The sequence below is a fragment of the Pocillopora damicornis genome, chromosome 5, assembly GCF_964200805.1.
Source record: "Pocillopora damicornis chromosome 5, jaPocDami1.2, whole genome shotgun sequence".
Classification (NCBI taxonomy): Eukaryota; Metazoa; Cnidaria; class Anthozoa; order Scleractinia; family Pocilloporidae; genus Pocillopora; species Pocillopora damicornis.
In genome coordinates, this window is record NC_142674.1 from 11588077 (window position 1) to 11609685 (window position 21609).

Genomic DNA, 21609 nt, shown 5'->3' on the forward strand with positions numbered 1-21609 from the left:
AAGTGAAATCTTTGTGTAAAAATTCTATGGAAACACAAACTGTATAACAAGAAACTCTTCTGTCATCTCCACTTTATACTTTCTTTGCTTCCCAAGAGTACAGGATTGGTTTGTTAAAAGCTGAGTTTAGATAGCTAATGGTCAGTGTGAAATCTGATTTCATATCTGAAAGCTTTCAAATGAACTTCAGTATACATGTACAATTCCTTTAGTCTGCAATTTGAAGATTGGATGCCCTAATCATTCTAAAAAGGCTTTTAAGCCAAGGATTAAACACACCCTGATTAAAATTTAACCCTGGGTTAGGACTTATCAGCCTTTGAACAACTGGGCCCGGGATTGAACAAGATTGAGTTAAACTGAGTTGTAATTTCAACAAGAAAAAGTTGTGATCATTTTTACACCAACAATTCCAGGCAAAGCTGCAACATTTGCAATCTGCTTTACACCAGTAAGGAAACCACCAATACCTGGAGAGCAATTTAATTTAACTGTATCAAAGGAATAAGAAAAATGCAGCAAATACAACAGTATTATATTTCAAATGTTTAGAGTACTGTACCTTGAGTTCCAGTCCAGTGCTTCAGCTCATCAAACATTTGCTTTTCAAGCAACTCATTTATATATCTAAGATACCTTCAATTTTTAAAGAAAAAAAGAGAAAAGAATAGTTTGAAATTCAGAGTTGAATAGCTGCAATGTACACCTCAAGTCTTGTATCTGAAACAGAATGTAAAAATTTGTCCATGGTACTAATTATTGAGAACATCCTAATCCAGTACTAATTAGGACATTCTTGCATCAACAATTTCCAGCAAAACACCACAGTCTGCAACTAGGGGAAAAGGAGGGAAATTAGGGGGTATGGGGACAATAATGGATATAACCTGGGTTTGATGGTTGAAGTGAGGACAAAATTTATTTGTCCAGTTCAGTCAACCCTGTATTGTGAGAGATTATTCAGCGTTAATTGATTTCCGGTTGACTTTTTGCGATAAGTGACAGATGATTGAACAATAGGATCATATTATATATTTAAAATGAGAGAGACCAGAGCGTGGGACAGAGAACAGTGAGAGAGAGCGGGAGATTAAGTTGATTTTATAAAATAAACGTGAAGTTTCGGAACATAGCAGATTCTTTAGTCTCATTTCCGACACAGTGGCACCTCCGACGGGACGCGCGAAGCATGGAGGAACTAACCAAAGAAGCAGAGGCTAAATTGCAGATGTTGCTGTACACTAATGGAAAAACACGTGGCATTGTGGAAAAGGGAAACATAGGAGCGGTCGCACGACATCGCGACAACCTACAAGCATTAGTAAAAGAAGTAGACGCGCTTAAACTAAAGGTTGAACAGACCATGTTCATGGCCGGGAAAAGTGCAGAAGACGTTGGAAGTTGGAGCAGCAGCATTGAAGAACCGATCGCCGAAGCTGACGAAGAAGTTTCGCGACTAGAAAAATGGCTCGTGGAGACGAATGGAGAGATCGAACATCGAAAGCACAAGGACGAAGAAGAAAGGAAAGCCCGTGCTCGTGAAGAGGAGCTTAAATTCGAAAGAGAGCAAATGGAGATGAAGCTAGAATTCGAACACCAACTGGAAGAGACCAAGGCAAAACAGCAACCTGTTGAGAAGGTTAATCAGACTGAACAAAGGACAACAAAGCTACCGAAACTACAGATCACAAAGTTTAATGGGACCTATGAAGCATGGCTGCCGTTCTGGAACAAATTTCAAGCTGAAATTGATAAAGCAAACCTTGCATCTGTGACCAAGTTTGCATACCTAAAAGAGCTGGTAGATCCAAAGGTTCGAGCGGAGATAGACGGACTGCCTTTCACAACAGAGGGCTACGAAAGGGCAAAGAATATCCTCATCGGCGAATATGGGAAAACGAGCGAGATCGTGAATGCGTACGTCCAGAACATCGCGAATTTGCCTGTCATTACAGGAACACAACCTGCGCCTATCCACGAATTTTACAAGAAGCTCGTGTACAATGCGCAATCTTTGGAGACACTGGGCAAATTGAAAGACGTCACTGGAAATGTAAGGAGTGTGCTCGACAAACTAAAGGGTGTAAAAGCAGATCTAGTGAGAGGACAAATGGACTGGCTGGACTGGGACTTCCCACAGTTGATAAAAGCTTTGAAAAGTTGGAAGGAAATCAACCCCATTGGGAGCGGCGCGGATAATGCGGGGAAGCAAGGTGCTAAATTCCACGATCGCGAGAAAACATTTCACGCAAACGAAACTACGCCAACACAAAGAGGGTCTACTGTGACGCAACTGACCACAGAGCTGTGAATTGCGACAAGTTTGTGACAGTTGGAGACCGCAGGAAACAATTAGGACTGAAACAGCTTTGTTTTAACTGCACCGGAAGTCGACACCGTGCTTCTGAGTGCAAAAGCCGTTCTGGCTGCCAGATCTGCAGTCGAAGACATCATACGTCGATCTGTGACAAACATACATCGCGAGACCAGCTGATATCCACAACGAGCGCAGAAAGGAAAGGAGTGGTGTATCCTATGGTAACAGTTGACGTGAACGGTGTTAAATGCCGAGCATTGTTGGATACAGGAGCCGGAAGTTCCTACGCTTCATCAACGCTTCTGAACTGTTTACATTTGCGCCCTATCCGTCAACAATTCAAGCGCATTGAAATGATGTTTGGTACTTCAAACAAAGCGATAGACATCTATGGCCTACAAATTCGAAGCGTTGATGGTAAATTCACCTTAGAAGCCGAAGTAAACAAAGTCGACCGCAATGAGTTGTTGACATTGGAAAACCCAAAATGCGCAGAAATCGTAGCTCAGTTTTCTCACTTGAAGGGCGTAACCACAAATGATAACGACGAGAAGGCGATGTTGCCTGTTCATCTGATCCTTGGAACAAACGAGTACGCTAAGATCAAAACAGGGGCAAGACCAAGAGTTGGGCGCTCGGGAGAACCAGTAGCAGAATACACGAAGTTCGGCTGGACGATCTTGTCACCTGGAACAGAGTTGGATCTCAGCAACATGTTGTTAACGCAGACCTCCGCAATTGATTACGAAGAATTGTGCAAGTTAGACGTCTTGGGGTTGAAGGACAATCCAAGTGGAGACCAGGAAATCGTTTACGAAGAATTCAAAGAGCAACTAACTAGGAGTTCAGAAGGCTGGTACGAGACGAACTTGCCCTGGAAAGGAAATCACCCCCCCCCCCTACCGAACAATCACACTGGAAGTTTAAAACGTCTCAAAAATCTCGTGCGGAAGTTAGAGATACAAGGCGAGCTGGAGAGGTACAACGACATTATCCAGACTCAACTGAGCCAAGGGATCGTAGAACACGCTGACGAGGTGGTCAAGGACGGAAAAGAGTTCTACATTCCTCATAAAGCGGTCGTGCGCGAGAATGCAGAATCTACAAAGATACGCATTGTTTATGATGCTTCTGCAAGAGCTAATGCAAGAGTCCCCTCACTCAACGAGTGCCTCGAAATCGGCCCTCCACTACAGAACCAGCTTTGGAACCTGCTGGTACGAAATAGATTCTATCCCGTGGCAATAGCTGGCGACTTAAAACAAGCATTTTTGCAAATTCGCGTCCGAAGAGAAGACCGAGATGCCTTACGCTTTCATTGGATAAAGGATCTGGCAAGCAAACAAGTAGATACCTTGCGATTCACTCGAGTACTTTTTGGTTTGGCACCGTCTCCATTCCTCTTGGCCGCAGTTATCAAAGAACATCTACAGCGATACAAAATGGTGAACCCGGAATTAGTAGAGGAGATAGAGCGCAGTATGTACGTGGATGATTTAATCAGTGGTGGGGAGACAACAGAACGAGCGTTAGAAATCAAGATGACAGCCACGACCATCTTTGGTGAGGCGACTTTCAAGCTGCACAAGTGGCATTCCAACGATCGGGAACTAGAAGTTGAAACTGCGACTGTAGATGAAGAAAGTCAGAGTTACGCCAAACAACAACTGGGAACCAGAAAGGGCGAATCAAAACTGCTAGGAGTCCCCTGGGACAAAGAAAAGGACGAACTTCAAGTCAGCTTCCCGATTTCAACCGCTGAGCCGACAAAAAGAGGTATTCTTGGAAAAGTCGCAAAAATCTACGATCCACTCGGTCTGGCTTCACCCGTGACCCTCTCTGGAAAAATGCTCTACAGAGATGCCTGCGACACGAAGATCGCATGGGATAGGCCCTTACCAAGTGACTTACAAGCCAAAACAGAAGGAAAGGCCAATCTTGCATTGTACGCGTGCAGTCTTACCCGAGGATTATTCCTGGAAGTACTACCAAACCTGGCAACCAGTGAATTCCTAAGAAGTCTAAAACGGCTCATCGCGCGCCGTGGGCGTCCGAAGAAGATATATTCCGACAATGGCAAAACCTTTGTTGGCGCCGAGAAGTGGCTCAAACAAGTTATGCGTGACGAGAAGACACAAGATTACTTAGCACATGAGAACATCAAGTGGCAATTCAACCTCAGCCGCGCCGCTTGGTGGGGAGGACAGTTCGAGCGCCTCATCGCACTGGTAAAAACAGCTTTAAACAAGACTATCGGATGCGGAATGTTGACCTGGACAGAGCTGTGTGAAGTGGTACTGGATGTGGAGATTGCTTTGAATAATCGCCCTTTATGTTACGTCGAAGACGACATACAGTTACCCGTGCTTACCCCTAACTCACTGCTATTTCTTCGATCAAACCAGCTACCAGAACTGGAACCACACCATCTAAGAGAATTCGATCTGCGTAGAAGAGCTAAATATTTGCGAAGGTGCAAGCAGGCTTTGTGGACCAGGTGGACTACCGAATATTTACGAGGGTTGAGAGAACGACACCGGATGAAACACAAGGGTCAAACCACGCCCTTGGCCAAAGGAGAGGTAGTCATCATCAAGGGCGAGGAACGAAATCGCAATAAATGGAAAATTGGAATCGTGGAAGATCTGATTCCGGGACGAGACGGAATCGTTCGAGCTGCCAAACTTCGAGCGGGGAAAGGAACACTTGAACGGGCGGTACAACACCTTTACCCACTGGAGCTGTCCTGCGATCGGGAGAATGTACAGGCTCCTCTGCAGCTCAACCCTTTAGCCCCGACATTCAGGCCCAGGAGGGATGCAGCGGTAGCCGCTCGTTATCGCATTCAAGATGCGAACATTGATGCCGATTAGAGATATTTAGGAACACTGAACTGATATACTGGACTAACTTTCTGTTTCGTTCATTGAATTTCAAATTTTATCAAGCGCGCCATTCTAGTGTTTTTCTCCGTTGAGAAAAACAGGGGAGTGTGTGAGAGATTATTCAGCGTTAATTGATTTCCGGTTGACTTTTTGCGATAAGTGACAGATGATTAAACAATAGGATCATATTATATATTTTAAATGAGAGAGACCAGAGCGTGGGACAGAGAACGGTGAGAGAGAGCGGGAGATTAAGTTGATTTTATAAAATAAAACGTGAAGTTTCGGAACATAGCAGATTCTTTAGTCTCATTTCCGACAGTATTAAGCTGTCATCCACGGGAATATGGCGTCTAATACAGTGCGAGTACTCAATACGGTGCTACCTAAGACAGGTTTGACTGTAGTTCGCTAATTGACTGATTGAAACAAAAAAAAAATAAAATAAAAAAACAGTTCTGACATGAGAGACGTGGAGGGGGGAAGGGGGAGGGGATTTGATCATTACGTGGGCAGAAAAGGTGGGGAAGAGGGGGAGAACAAAATCCAGTTGTCCCAGAAACAATTTTCCTTGTGACAAATCTTATTTCAAAGAAGGAAATTACTTTGACGGATATGGCAGGTGTAAGGGGATCTATTTCGATGACCATAGCTTATTATCAACATTCTCAAGTATGACATCGTTAGACGTGTATTTTGACGCGCACGCTACTCAGCTGGAGTTGAGCTTCCGATCTAATGTTTGGCGCGCGTTCACTTACCTTCATGTTTGGGACAAAGCCTTTCTTGATAAGAAACGAGTTTTTGTTTAAGCGCTCAATATAAATGCACTCCTCTTTGAATGTACGGTGTTCTTTCGCCATGTTAGTCTTTTCATTCACGTTTCACAAAGGTTTCAGCTAACTCGGCGAAGGGAGGAAAGCCATGTAGTAATAAAGCAGCGGATGACTCCCGTTTGAATATGCGCGCAGTACAATTTCTTATCCAGTCCTTCTCTGGCGGGTAATCCATAATGGCGGACGACGTAAGATTGTTTTTATTAATTCTCTAAGGATAAACCAAAACGGTTGTTTGTTATTTAAAAGAGCGTTTACATTCAGTTTGTCAACTAAAACTCTTTGCTCATTGCTCCATAATGGTAGAGAAGAATTCGAAAGGGAAGAAGCGAAAATGGGAACCAGTAGAATTGGACGATCCTTCGTTCTTTAATGGCGAAATGGATGGATTTGTGTCCCTTGAAGTCATGGAAGATTATCATCCAGAAGAGCTAGCAGGAATTAGTGCAGGTGGACCAGCTCAAAAGAAGAAAATAAAAGAACGGCCGCTGCAGGAGGTGAATTGCTGAAAGTCCTTTAAAACATACCGCATGGTTAAATTTAGAAGATACAAATGTAAGATTCACTTCAAGCACGTGGTGAAATTACCCTTGTATTTTACGAGAAATTGGGAAAAATTATCTTTTTAAATTTTTTTTGTTTATTTATTTTTGTTATAACTCATCTTTAATTATTAAATGTGAGGGTTGTCCAATACATCCAAATTGGGTTGAGTTGTTTACAAATCGACCCACCAAAAGTTAATACGTGGTTAAGTCATCTTGTGATACTGGAAATCTGAATAAACCGTGCCTCTTAAGGTGGAAATGTCTTACCACAAGTCGATTTTCAAGACGCTTAATAATAATCCTCAACCTGACCCAAATGGGATGACTTGTCTCCTGAGTCAGATTCGGTGTATTGGACATGAGAATCAAAACTAAGATAACTGCTAGTCATACCTTAAATGAGAAAAGAAACAAACAAACAAAAAGAAAAAACAACAACAACAACAACAACAACAACAACACTCACCACAAGAACTACATGGAAATACAGGAATTGATTGAAATCATTTTGAGAGCAGTTTGTCCTAATTTTTTTGAAGACAGCAGACTGCATTGTCCCAAGGGCTCATGCATTTTGTCAGTCTTTACCCATACATGCACAATTTTGTATATCTAAGAATATAAGCTTCTTTTTGGTTTTCTCTAGAAGTTTGGCTCTCAGGGGAAAAAAAGCAACATAGTATTGTCTTTTGATTTAAATCTTCAGGATAATTTGGAACAAACAGTTACCACACCATCCACACAACTTGAAAAAAGCACAAAGAATGACCAACAGACAAAGGGAAAAAAGAAGAGGAAAAAGAAAAACAAGGCCCAAAGTAAAGCCCAGTCAGAAGAGCAAAACAGAGTAGAAATAGTCACTGACAATAGACTGGTGGAAGATCTTCCAGGTAAGATTTAATTTTAGGAATTATGGATGGGAAATGCACAAAACAAAGTACAATTTTACTCCAATGATTGTCCTTGAATTTTATTATTAAGAAGAGAATCAAACACATTTTGTGTAGATAATGTTTTCTTGGAAAAGATATGATTTTCTATAAATAATGGTAATTGAACTAAGTGGAGTTTCTGCTGAAATCATATGCGTGATTTCAAACTCAAACGAGCATGCAGTGTGAGTTTGAAATCACAAGTATGATTTCAGACCGAAATTGCATGACACGAGGTTCAATTACCACTTTATTACATCCATTTTGAAATCACAGGACTTGGTAAGTTCAAATATTTTATTGATGCAGTACTGAGCCGGTCTGAAATGAAATTCATCCATTTTTTGGGGGGAAAAAGTAAGAGTTTTGGAAACAAAAGTTGCAAAATTTGCCACGTGATACTCTTTGTCTCTCATTTTCCTGCAATTTGATTGGTTACTTTAAACGAGCCTTGAAATCTGATTGGTTGTTTTGTCTTTAGTGTAGTCTCCTCATTAGTTGGAAAAAAGATGCAATTTAAGGCAAAAAATGGTGCAATTTGTGAGTAAATCACATCAACTAGAGCCAATCTCATTACAGGGACCACCAGTGATTTCAAAATCAGTGTAATAAATAATGTAATTTTACTGATAAGTTTTTTATTACTGTATTGTTATTTATTAATAAAGTATTAATTTGTTTAGATTATAAAGCCTTTATAAACATATTTCATATCCATACGGGTACAAATTACCCATTCGGTTCAACTGTAATAAAATGATATTTCTCACTAACACTGAGTTTAAGATGCAATCATATTTTATAGCTAAATCATTTATTTTGAATGAACTAAACTTTAGAGCCCATGGTAGATATGAGTGCTTGGGAAGTCCTTGGCGTTCCCAAAGAAGTTCAGAGAGGACTCAGTGAACAAAGTTTTACTACACCAACCCCTATACAGACTCTCTCCCTTCCACCTGCAATATTCCACCACAGGGACATCATTGGTGCAGCAGAAACAGTGAGTTGAATCAGAGCAGTTAGATTGGTGGAGGTCTCTTTTTTTATGTGTATTGTTTGTGTACTTGGTTTCACAACTATTTTGAAGAATCCTTTTTTTTTTTTTTTTGGAAAGTGAGAGAGAGAGGAAAAAAATAATTTTTCAACATGTACATGTGTCTATTATGATGTACACCTAGCTCATTTATGTGTAACAAGACTTTTACACACATTATAGCAAACAGTTTCTGATTCTTTAGAGCTTGTCTTTGACCTGGATTAATGTCTAAGTACTAAGTGATTGTTGAATAATTATAAATATGACTTTTGTAAAAGCACTCTTGAGGAGGGCTGTTGAGCTGAAAGTATGTGTATGATGTACCTCTTGAGAGAGAGCTCTGACTGACTGACTGACTGATGGTTAAATTCTACTCTCTTAAGAACTAGTGTAATAGTTCTTCCTTCTATATGTAGGCATTCTATATCTTCCTATAGTTGGTTGATGGAACATTATTTTTACAAAAATGTGCATTACAATAAGATTGTCAAGATAAGTCCCTTCAAGTTGTAAGTTTCATAGTTCTCATATCATTTGTTGGATAATGTCTTGAAATTGTCTGTTGAAGTTATGATAAAAAATTTTTGGTATTTATTAGGGTTCAGGTAAAACACTAGCCTTTGGGATTCTAATTCTCACTCACATCCTTGACCACAAGTCCAGTCAAGAAGCAGGTGAAATTACAGAAATTACAACCAAAAATAATACCACAAATGCCACAGAAACTGGTAATGGAACATCCAAGCTCAAGAAACCACTCCTGGCGTTGATAATGACACCAACCAGAGAATTGGTTATGGAAATAAAAAATCATCTCAAACAGGCTACAAAACACACATCTTTAGAGGTAACATCATGTACTTAAATTGACAATTTGGAAGTCATCTCCACAGTTAGATTCTGTTTTCCCATTGTTAGAAACTCAATTATTACTTTATTTTTATTGGCCCAAGTCAATTTTGTCTCCTGAGCCTTCAATTTTCCTCTTTTCAGTGGCACAGAATGCAAACCTATCTCTTGTTTGGAAAGCATTTTTTAATTTTTTTGGGGGAAACATGAATTTGTAGCCACAGTAGGCTTAAGCAATTCAAATAATGATGAGTTAGAGCTGAAAACATTGTTATTCCCTCAAACATAAACTCTATTGTTTTTTGGTACGATATTCTAGACAGAAATATTTATTTTATCTTTGCCCCTTCACCAGCAAAGTACATAAAAACCCTTTTGTTCAGAGAATTACAATCCTCCCATGATGTACCATTTACCCCCTCCCCTCCCTTGGCACCCCTTCTAGTCCTGTGTCAACTTTATCTTTTATTGGAGAAATACCCACCAAACAAAGTACCTCAAAATTATTTAAATCAATAAACAATTCCTTTTTTTCAAGATTGTTGCTGTGGTTGGAGGAATGGCACCTAAAAAACAATAGAGGCTTTTAAACAAGTATCCTGAGGTAATAGTAGCCACCCCGGGAAGACTGTGGGATTTGATTTCCGAGGTAAGTACCTCATGTATCATAAGTTGTACTGATTCACTTTCTTTTAGAGATCTGAAACAGTCGACACACACTTGTACATGTAGGTATGTTTCTCATGAGATCGGTTGTCTTGTGTAGTTTTCAGCATGAATTTGGATTTCCAATGTCGTGTAAGTTTTTTCCGTTCGTAAAGCGCCGTAAAAAATGATAAGTACAGCTGTAAGCATTTTCTACTGCTCTGTAAACATCAGTGCCGGGCGTTTTTTTTCTTTTTCATATACCCAACGGTGAAATTGGAGTGTAGCCTTTTTCTATCAAATGGATGATTCTTGAGATATCTTCTGGCGGCCTTTAATTTCAGGGTGAAGAGCATGTCTGCCGTTTGGAGAACTTGAGATATCTTGTGATTGACGAGGCAGACAGAATGGTGGAGCAAGGCCACTTTCAAGAATTATCTTCAATATTGGAGCTCATTCATAGAAGGAGGTACATACCACATCTACATTAGCATATTTGTAATGGACTTCAATTTCCATCGGAGCTTGAATTTCTTTCAGGCTTCTCCTTCTGAAATGGTTTTCATGACTGTCAGCCTGTAAACTGAGGTAAATGACTCTCTTTTTATCAAAATTTAACTTAAATGTTTCCTGTTCGCAGTGATTATGATGAAGATGAGGGAACTGCAAAGCGAAGACGTCTCGAGCGCACTAACCATGAGGCCACCTTTAAGGTGCCATAGTCTAAATCTCCTTTTTAGTTACATAAAAAATTTATGCCTTAACGTTAGTATGCAAATAATTCTCCATGCAGCTGTTCCTTATATAATTCTTAAGGTGTTGACATGGGGATTTCGTCTAAAAATCAAGAGCTTCTTTACTTGGGGATCATTTCTCCTATTCTCAAGACCTCAATCAATCAATCAATTTATTTAACGGGGTCAGAACGCTTAGCTAAAAGCTAGTTTACAGGTACGCCACGAAATAAAAAGAGAAAAGGAAATTATAAAGCCTTATGAAGGTATATAAATTTAAATAAATTAAGATTAAGAACTAGCTAATATTAAAATATAAGAATTTAACAATGTAGTCACCAAGTAAAATGTATAAAATGTAATCATTAAAAACAGTAAATATAATCAAGGATAGATCCTCACCGCACTAGAGTCCTGTGAGATCTAATGTTTTTAAGTAATTTTTAAAAGTAGTAAATGTTTGTATCTTTCGAGACTCGTCCGGTAAAGCGTTCCATAATTTCGATGCAGCATATCTCCATGATCTTAACCCAAAGGTTGTTGATTTTACTTTTGGGAGGTCCAGTATTGTGGTGCCCCTAAGGTTATAAGTGGAACACCTTACTGTTATAAGATCACGTAAGCTTTTTGGACCTGCATCACTGGCTAATATCATAAAGACAGAGGACAATATATTTTTCCTAATCGCTGTTCACGAAGACTTGAGAGACCGATACGCTTACAAAGTTCCTCATAAGGCGAGTACTTATCTCTAAAAACAAAACGGAGCGCACGTTTGTTCACCAACTCTAACTTGTCAGCTGACTTTTTATTACAGAAGTGCCACGTTTCGGAGCAGTAATTAAAGTGTGGTAAAATGAAAGCTTTATAAAGATCCTTTCTAGTCTCAAAAGACAACATTTTCTGCATCCTTTTTAATACGGCGACTTGTTGACTGATTTTTCTACATATTTTAGCAATGTGCTTTTCAAAATTTAATTTATCCTCGATTGTCACGCCAAGAAGTTCTATTGTGTTGGATATGGGAAGTTGTGACTCCTCACACTTAAACACTGGTTCATCAGTTCCCTTGTGTTTTCCCAACACCATAGCCTGGTATTTTGAACTGTTCCTCTTCATACCATTACGCGCAAACCATATATCAGCACTAATAAGATCATTGTTGATTGTTTCTTCAACTTTGGAGAGTTGATTGTCGGCGTAAAAGATTTGAGTGTCATCAGCGTAAGTGGACAGAGTGCACTTCTTGATGACATATGAAAGATCATTCATGAAGATGTTGAATAATAGAGGGCCGAGGATGGATCCCTGTGGTACACCATTGCATATAGGTTGCCAATTGGAAAGCGTATCCCCCAGTCTCACCCTTTGGAATCGATTTGATAAATTATATTTTATCAGGGAGGTTGTTGCTTCATCTGCTCCATATTCTTTTAATTTCAAAACAACCAGTTCATGAGGTAAGGTGTTGAAAGCCTTTGACAAGTCCATGGAGACCAGACCGATCAATCAAAATCGATCAAAAGGGAACCTTCAGTGTTAAAGCAAATACTGCGAAAAAGGCTCTAAATGTATCAACTCAAGATATGTGGTACTTAAAATCATACCTCTAACCTTGTTACTGGGATACCTGTGGTAGCCCAGTCATAAAATGCCTTTGTTTTTTTGTCGTTTTTTTTTTTTTTCCTCCGCCACAAAATGGAAAAATTGCGCAATAGTACCGAAAGGTCATTGGGCCCTCAACACCATGACAACTCACTTTGATCCAATGAGGTGTTCACATACTGATCACGCGTGTTATCCCTCGACACCATGACAACTAACTATGATCGAATGAGGTGTTCACATGCTGATCACGCGTGTTATCTTGATGATGATTGACGTTGTCATGCACAGACAGGGCCGGGTCACATAACGAACACGAGATTTTGGTCATGAAACTCTTTAGTCAGTTGTTTTCCATTTCAACGTATTTGGATTGCGATCTCCTGGAGCATTATAGCGCAAACGCGCAAAATACTTACAGACGCATATACAAGTCGTATTAATCGCATATAATCCACACTGAAAGATGTTATTGAGCGGTAATTTTGGAACGGATTGAGTCGCGAACGCTTGAAAGCCATGATGGCCTTGAATGCCTTGTATGCTAAGTATGCTAATGTCTTAGTTGAAAAACGTTCACTTGTTGTAAAAAGCAAAATCTGAAATCTGAAACCAAACTGCATATACTCTATGCAATCTATTGAACAACGCTACTACCCCGAGACTGAAGAACATAACTATATGGGATGCAAACTGCTTGTGAAGAAAGACGACATGTTGGATTCACTTGATGGCAAGGAACGTAGCTACGATAACAGTACGAATGGTATTAATTTCACGATCAGAAAGGTGAATCTTATGTTTGTTTTCATTGTAGTTGTATGGATATTCTTTTTTAATAAATACGTGATCCAAAACCCAGTGTTTTTTTGTGTATAATGTTGTTATGTTAAATATTGTTTACGCAATTGTCTTGTCACAAGAAGCCCAAGCTCACGTCTCGAGTAAAAGCCAACGATTAATTCATGAACGCGTCACGCGTTGTGTGACTCGGTGTTAAGTTACGAGAGGAACTGCACGTTATAAGGAATAGTATAGGGAACGAAGTATGGTCGATTTACAACGATACATATTTCGAAATATGAACATTTTTCTCGTAAAATCAATAAAACTTACTCATACCCTGTGTATCCGTTGTATTTTCTGGCGATTTCTGCCGTTTTAAGCTTGCTTTACCATCACTGTTGTTCACATCATCTACTTTTATTACGTTGATAAAATCTGTACAGACATCACACCAACCAACTCGCGCGCAAAGTAAGATGACTATATTGAAGGCTTGAAATAATATTGCGATCGATTTTCATCAAGAAATGGGCCAGGAATATTCCACAATAGTGCAAATAATCGTGAAGGCGGATTGCAGAAAAGCGATTGCGTGACGCTCGGTAAGCTGTAAGATGACATGTTACTATATACCAGACTTAAAAACTATTCAGATTCTTAGTCTGCATTTTGTACCCACTGTGCAGTCTATATTTTGTATCCGGTCTGCAGTCTGCTGTCTGCATTTTTCACTAACAGATATCCGTGGCACCAATACAGTTTATTTTTGGTTACATTTATTCTCAAAACACACATAATCTCCCACAAAATACCTGTGAGTGAGGTAATTCAACATTTTCGTTCTTTCCCACATTAATATTCTTCTCTCCTTTTGTAAGAATGTAGACATCACTCACAATGTTTCAAGTAATCCACCCACCCTACAAAAAAGGAACTCTTGCACGCATAGTATGCCCATGTTCTGAAATAGGTGTATGCCCTTGGCCAGACTTGAGCGCACTATTTCAGTATACTAGTCTGACACCCGTAGTATCACTACACTTGATTCCAAGGATCCAGTACCATCCAGGTATCCCAGTTACCCTGCTCACAGGGTCTAGTTTTTTTTTTTTTTTTTCCTCCGCCACAAAATGGAAAAATTGCGCAATAGTAGCCAGTGGTCATTGCACCCTCAACACCACGACAACTAACTGTGATCCAATGAGGGTGAAGGTGTTCACATGCTGATCACGTGTTATCTTGATGATGATTGACGTTGTCATGCACGGACAGGTCCGGGTCACATGACGAACACGAGATTTTTGCTTAGAAAACTCTTTTGTCGGTCGTTTTGTATTTCAACGTGTTCTGATTACGATCACCTGAAGCATTATAGCGCAAACGCTCGAAATACTTACAGACGCATACACAAGTCGTATTGTTCGCCGCCAATCCACACTAAAAGATGTTATTGAGCGGTAATTTTGGACCGGATTGAGTCGCGAACTGTGTATCCGTTGTAGTTTCTGGTGATTTCTGCCGTTTTAGGCTTGCTTTACCATCACTGTTACTCACATCATCTACTTTTGTTACGTTGGTAAAATCTGTACAGACATCACACAAACCAACTCGCGCACAAAGTAAGAAGAGTATATTGAAGGCTTGAAATTATATTACGATCGATTTTCATCAAGAAATGGGCCAGGAATTTTCCACAATAGTGCAAATAATCGTGAAGGCTGATCGAGGAAAAGCGATTGCGTGACGCTCGGTAAGCTGTAAGATGACATGTTATTATTTACCAGACGTAAAAACTCTTCAGATTCTCAGTCTGCATTTTGTACCCACTCTGCAGTCTCCAGTCTATATTTTGTATCCGGTCTGCTGACTGCAACAGGTATCTGTGGCACCAATACAGTTTATTTTTGGTTACATTTATTCGCACAACACACATAACCTACAACAAAATACCTGTGTGTGAGGTAATTCGACGTTTTCGTTCTTTTCCACGTTAATACTCTTCTTTCCTTTTGTAAGAATGTTGACCACCAGTAATCCACCCACCCTACAAAAAATAACTCTTGCATGCATAGCATGCCTATGTTTTGAAATAGGTGTATGCCCTTAGCCAGACTTGAGCTCACTATTTCAGTATACTAATCCGACACCCGTAGTATCACTACACTTGATTCCAAGGATCCAGTACCATCCAGGTATCCCAGTTACCCTGCTCACAGGGTCTAGTTAATTTTTTTTCGGCCTTCAAAACTGGCTTTCACAACAAGTCCGAACTACCCGCGTTCTCCGTCTTTTTAGGTGCGCAAGGCATTTTGGGTTGATGACGTGTAATGGTTGCTCCGTTCTTTCGTAGTTGGGGTTATCCTGGGGTTTTCCCTAGTAAGATGGCTAATTGCGAAGCGTTCGAGGGCATTAGTCTGGTAAAAAACAAGCAGGATCCCAAGCTTCGCTTTTTTAGCTTGCCAAAATACCCCATTTACTGACGTGCATGGATTCATGTCATTGGAAGGACATTTCTTCCAAAAGATTTGCGTGTGCGTTCGGAGCATTTCGAGGACCATTGCTTCCATAGATCATACCTAATGCGAGTACGGATAGCTTGGTTAACAGAAGGATGATTGGATACCCATTTGATAACAAGGTTAGAGGTTAATTTTAAGCACCCAATATCTTGTGTTTGATACATTTATAGTCTTTTGAGAAATATTTACTTGGGTGTGACAGTCGTTAGGAGAAGTTGGAGGTTGGTCACTCTTATGGATCACAGGGTTAAGAAAATTTGTTATTGCACGAAGATGATACCCCTCTACTTGATAAATATTTCTTTTAGCTGCAACAAATATTTTAGGAGGAAAAGGTACATCTAGGAGTTTACCCAGCCCGACTACAATTTCACCCTTTACACCCTTAAAAATCAGTTTGCATTTTCTCCACACCATTTTCCATGAATTTTCTCTGGAACTAACAAAGAGAATTTGTTCAACAATCAAGAGTTTCTTTAGGTGGTCGTTCCCTTTATTCTCGTGACCTTTATGTTTGATTCAGGAGTGATGCTGTCAGAAGAAACTAGATGCCAGTCATTAATAGGCGTTTAAGGGTTAACTTACAGTCTTTCGTGTCGTTCGTTTGTTTGTTTTATTTTTTTTTTCATATTTGTTTTCTTGATTTTATTCTTTTTCAAATTTCGCGTTGCAGGAAACGAGCTGGACTCCTTTCCAGTTAATGTGTCATTTATGTCCTCCATTAGGAAAAGAATTTCTCTCGCCAAGCAAATTGACAAAGAAGAATACAAGTAAATTAAGATGAAAAAACAAAAACAAAAACAGAGAAATATGGCAATTATCTTTTGGGTAGCCCTTGGTTTGTTTTGTTTTTTTGTTTGTTTGTTTTTTCGCTTAAGAAAAAGGCCCAATTTGACAGTCGAACTTGACAGCTCAGCATTTTTTGCACAAAGAATTGTTCACGCGGTTATGGTTACTAGACTACCAGCCTCAACATCAGTCTTAGGTGGTTTGGGCTTGAATGCATTTGTTGTCAGAAAACATTTCAACGGAACGGGCGGAACTGGTGTTCTGGAACTTTACTGCCTTGAAGGTTTGATGTCACATTTTATACACTGTCCTGTTCAGTTTATTTTCCTTAAAAAAAGTTTTTTACAGACTGGAAGATCTCGGAGATCAGGGAGAAAGGAAAGAGCGACATGTAAAGCTGAAGCAATTGAAAGGTAATCAACCTTTAGTTAGGCAGACAATGGTTGTACTGACAGTCCCACCAAAAACAATGGATCTTGCAGGCTGATAATATCTTAGTTCAATCAAAATAGGTTACATTTGGCTTGTAGTAGTAGGGTGGGGTGAGGATTATTGTTCCCATGGTTCTTATGTTTGAGTTCTATGTGAAAGGAAAGTATGAAAAGGTAGAGAACAGTCTTGATTTCCAGCCTTGTGTGGGTCAGCGTTAGCTTAGCCTGAGTCGAGTGCTTCTTTCATTTATTAATACGATTCTTATAGAATCTACATCTGCCGTTTTATTTTACATGTTCGTTTTATTTCGGTATCCACAGCCGAAATGAATTTGGAAGATAATGGAAAAGTGGCCGTTGAAGATGTAAGAAGAAAGAAAAGAAACAAGAAAAGCAAAACTTAACGTAACTTGCGTATCCCACATGTTGCAATCAAAAATTGAATTTTAGCAGCACCTAGTAGGATGCCGTCATATACAATGAATTTTGTTGTTACTTACATTCTCTTTCTCTCCATAGCAACAAGGAGAAAGAGGAGGAACTCGAGCATGATCTCCAATCGGCCATACCAAAACTTGAAGAATGGAAGTCGCACATTGTGCGACCTGTTCACCAAGATGCTGCAAAGACCGCTGCAGTCGATGCCCTTTCACAAAGCAGCGTGTTGTTAATCATGGATTGGGCTATGAAGTTCTTACCAATAGGCTATAGAGAGACGCAGCGCGATTGGTTTGCCAAAAAAGGAAAGCCCTGGCACATTACTGTTACCATTAACAAAGCAGACAACGAGGAAATTGAGGTTTGTTTAATGTTGAAACAGTACTAGAGTCATTCTTTTTTCCAAGTTAGCATATAACTCTTTAATAAAATCTGAAGGAAAATTCAGTGCAAATTTTTTTTGCACACTGACTGCACGAACGCGAAAATATGAAAAGGCGAGTTTATTCGAGCTCGGACAACTAACTGCCCCGAAGCCAAAACCAAAAAATGTGTCAGAGATTCCGGGTTGAATTTTTGGTTTGTTTTTTTTATTTAACCACTCTAATATTCTCTTCAGACACGAACCTACAGCCATATATTTGATGAGTGCACTCAGAACTGGTTTGCGGTAGCGTCTATAATCGAACACACGTTGACAATACTGAAGGCTTTGAAGCCAAATCTCAGCCAAGTGTAGTTGAGATCAGACAACGCCGGTTGTTACCACTGCGGTTATCTTCTGCTTTCGCTCCCCAGCATCGTTGACCGCACTGGTGTCAAGATCACGCGCTACGACTTTAGCGAACCACAAGCAGGCAAAGACATCTGCGATCGTCGGGTCGCTGTCCTCAAAAGTCACATGCGCCGCTTTCTAAATGAAGGTCATGATATCAGAACAGCCAGCGACATGAAAACCGCCATCGAATCGTACGGTGGAGTCAAGGGCTGCTATGCAGCAGTGTATCAAGTTCAGCCATCCGCACAAACAATGACCAAACATACCATGAAAGGCGTACAGGCAACGAATAACTTCTCGTACGAGAATAGAGGCTTGAGAATGTGGCGTGCTTATGGTATTGGTCCTGGAAAGTTCTATAGTGCAGACCAGCTGGCACGGTTTGGAACACCCCAAGGCCCGACTAGGCTCGTCACAATGGAAACGTTCAGCAACCCAAACATAGAAGTAGGTAGTTATCTACAACGTACGCAGATGTCTAAACCTAGGTCATCGCGACAACTACCCAATCTGTCACAGATAGAAGAAGAAAGCGAGAAATTTTCTTGTCAGGAAGAAGGATGCGTCAAGGTTTTCAAGGCGTTCGCTGCCCTTCAAAAGCACCTTGACATCAGCAAACACATGTTACAGCTGGCAAAAGAATCCGCCTGCGACGAGATCAAGAAGAAATGGATGGAGGCTGTCCATTCCATAGGTGGTGGCTACGTTCACAGTCAGACCTCAGCTCAAGGTTCTGAAGAACAATCCCTTGTTACTCAGGTGGATCTTATTTATATTTTTTGACTAATTCATACAATTCAGGTTCTTTGTCTTTGCCTGGTAAGTATGCTTGTACATGTTGGTCTACATAGTTTATATAGTATATGTACTGGTAATTCTGTTACAAGAAAACAATGAGCCATATCGTAAAGTCCGAGATTTTAACTTTATTATACTTTTACAAAGTGTCTGGAAAAACAAGGATCCTCCTTTAATTAGGACTGAAATTAATGTGGGCCCTCTTATTTTAATTCATGTTATTAATTTAACCTGCCTCCTCCCCTGTAATGTTCAGGGCACATGGATGAAGAGAACATTTTTTGTATTTTGATGCATAAAAGTTAAATTACCAGTAATTGGCATCCACATAATCACAAAACAAGAATGTAAAGCTTTACCTTAATTGGTTAAAAAATCAAAGAAGGTTTTGCAGACTGCGTCTGACTTTTTATCCCAGCTCTGGATATTTATTTAAGTAACAAAGACACTATCAGTCTCATTCACTCTCAGTCTCATTCACTCTCACTTTCCACTGAGCTTGTGGAAAGATGATAAAATCATTATTTCTTTAAATGAAGAAAGGAAAGCCCGCCCTCTTACCACGGATAGTTCTGTTGGGCATCATCAGTTCAAGATGATTGTTCCAGATAGGGTAACCTTAAAAATTATTTGTGAAAATTTCTTGAACCTGTCATTGTACATCTTGAATGTTTGACTCAATTTTACCTCTCCAACCTAAACTGAATAAATAGAAACATGAAATTTATTTGTTCTCCTTTCGAGGTGTGCATCAAAGTTTCGAAGTCATCACAGGCTTAAACTATAGGTTTACAGGAAATCTGCATGTGCATGTGTTTTCAACATATGAAACTGGGATTATGACTTCTTCAAAAGACTTTACTTTATGCCATATAGGTACAGGCAGGTGTTGTAAAAAAGTTTGCTTAGCTTTTTCATTAGTACATATTTCTTTTTCTAACAACCTTGTTTATCCAGCCTGTGCTGAATTCCAATTTTTCAACCAAATTTTATTATTTTTTTAATATTATTAAATCTCCTAGTATCAGTTAATATTCTTGTAATTAAAATAACTACATCAAATCCTGCAGATGTATGGCAGATTATTTTTTCTCTGAACCTAACATTTTACCATTTGAAGGGACTGGTATTGGCTATAAAAGTATAGTCAAATTAAAGGTTTTTGCACAACCTATGCATCGAGTTTTTGTTATAAAATATTGTATCCTTCTCAAAACTAGTTTATCAGAATAAGAATGAGTTACCGGGAACAAGTATGGCTTTCATGATGATAGTTTCCAGATTTGAAAAATCCTCATTTCGTTTGCCTTGCTAGCCCAACCTCATCAAAACATTGCCAACAGGAGTGATTACGTGATTTCATCGCCCAAGAAATCATGTAATCCGTACTAGCTCTCTACAACTACAACTCGTAGAAATACTTATCATGTGCTCAATTGCCCTACTCTACGCATACGCAGGTCTGACGCATGCGCTTTAGAGCCCGAACGGCGATTTCTGGCTGAACGAGGAAAAGAAAAAAAAGAAAAAGAAAGCCGAAATTTAAACCCAGGCCTCACTGCCTAGGTAATGATACAAATAGGTTAAATTCGAACCTTTCATATCCCGATAAATCTCGACCTTAATCAACGAGGCCCTCGTGAAGGCCACAAACCATTACACTTGTCAAAATTAGCCCAAAAGTTATTGTTTTTGCCATTCTTTGTGCACAGCCACCTGATTTCACATGATATCATTTGCATGAAGGCTGTGATATGATTGGTACGAGAAAACGCTGTGATTGGTGTGAATGACTAAACGCTGTGGTTGGTGTGAATGACTAAACGCTGTGATTGGTGCAAGATATCCGAATGCTGTGATATCATTGGTGTGAGATATAAACCCTTGTGCGGCAATCTGATTGGTGCGAGATACAAACCCAAATGCGGTGATTGGTGAGAGCAACATACCATTTCACACACTAACATACTTTTTTAAAATTTTTTTATTAAGGGCCTGCCAGAAACTGCAACAGACACACAAGGAGTGTAAAATGTTCGCATTTCGGAATATTTAGCGTTGTAAATCGGCCATATTTCGTTTCCCAAACTATTCCGTATAACGTATGAAGTCAACGGTTCCTCGCGTAACCTAACACCGCGTAAAACAACGCGTGACGCTTTCATGAATAAATATATGTGTGTGTCCGAGAATTAATCTTTCGTCTTTCTCGAGATGTGAGCTTGGGACGCCTCTGCTCAAACTCCTTAATTGCAAGCGCAACAAAAACCTCAAGAAACCTCACCCCAGCACCCCGGGGTTGTAAGATTGTATATAAACGTGTTTTATTTTTCGACCACGGCTAGGCGGGTTACCTCACCCCATCTGGGGTCCCCCATCTCCATGTAAACAGGCCCTAAAAAAGACTCGAAAATGCAACAACGACGCCTGTTCTGTAGTCTGCGTCATTTACGTCAAAGGTATCCATGGTTACTGTAGTTCTAGTCTTTCCATGTCACGCAGTCCGACACGCGAAAACAATCAGAAGCAAAATTTCACCCAAAACCTGCGGCAAGTGGAGCTACTACTCTGTGATGAATGTGTTCAGTAGAAATATATAATCTCCATAGAAGCGCTAAGATGTGACGGAAACTATTGATAGCGCAGAGCAAAGGTTAGTGTTTGGAAACTGCAAGTGTGAGCT

The 21609-nt window shown here is 39.9% G+C and overlaps 1 protein-coding gene and 1 pseudogene across 2 annotated transcripts; both read left to right on the plus strand.

Moving 5' to 3' along the window:
• The first annotated feature begins 2499 nt into the window (after positions 1-2499).
• On the plus strand, positions 2500-5530 carry LOC149045243 (uncharacterized). Its single transcript, XM_089206786.1, has one exon. The coding sequence runs from the start codon at positions 2536-2538 to the stop codon at positions 5188-5190; it is 2655 nt and encodes an 884-aa protein (XP_089062912.1). The 5' UTR covers positions 2500-2535; the 3' UTR covers positions 5191-5530.
• Positions 5531-15803: 10273 nt separating this feature from the next.
• On the plus strand, positions 15804-20100 carry LOC149045244 (uncharacterized; annotated as a pseudogene). The gene is made up of 3 exons (XR_016187112.1): positions 15804-16894; positions 17432-17711; positions 17970-20100. The product of XR_016187112.1 is annotated as an uncharacterized LOC149045244 (transcript).
• The last annotated feature ends 1509 nt before the right edge of the window (positions 20101-21609 follow it).

Bases quoted from the DNA above. Each gene is read 5' to 3' on its own strand.
- LOC149045243 (XM_089206786.1), top strand. From the start codon at position 2,536: ATGGTAACAGTTGACGTGAACGGTGTTAAATGCCGAGCATTGTTGGAT.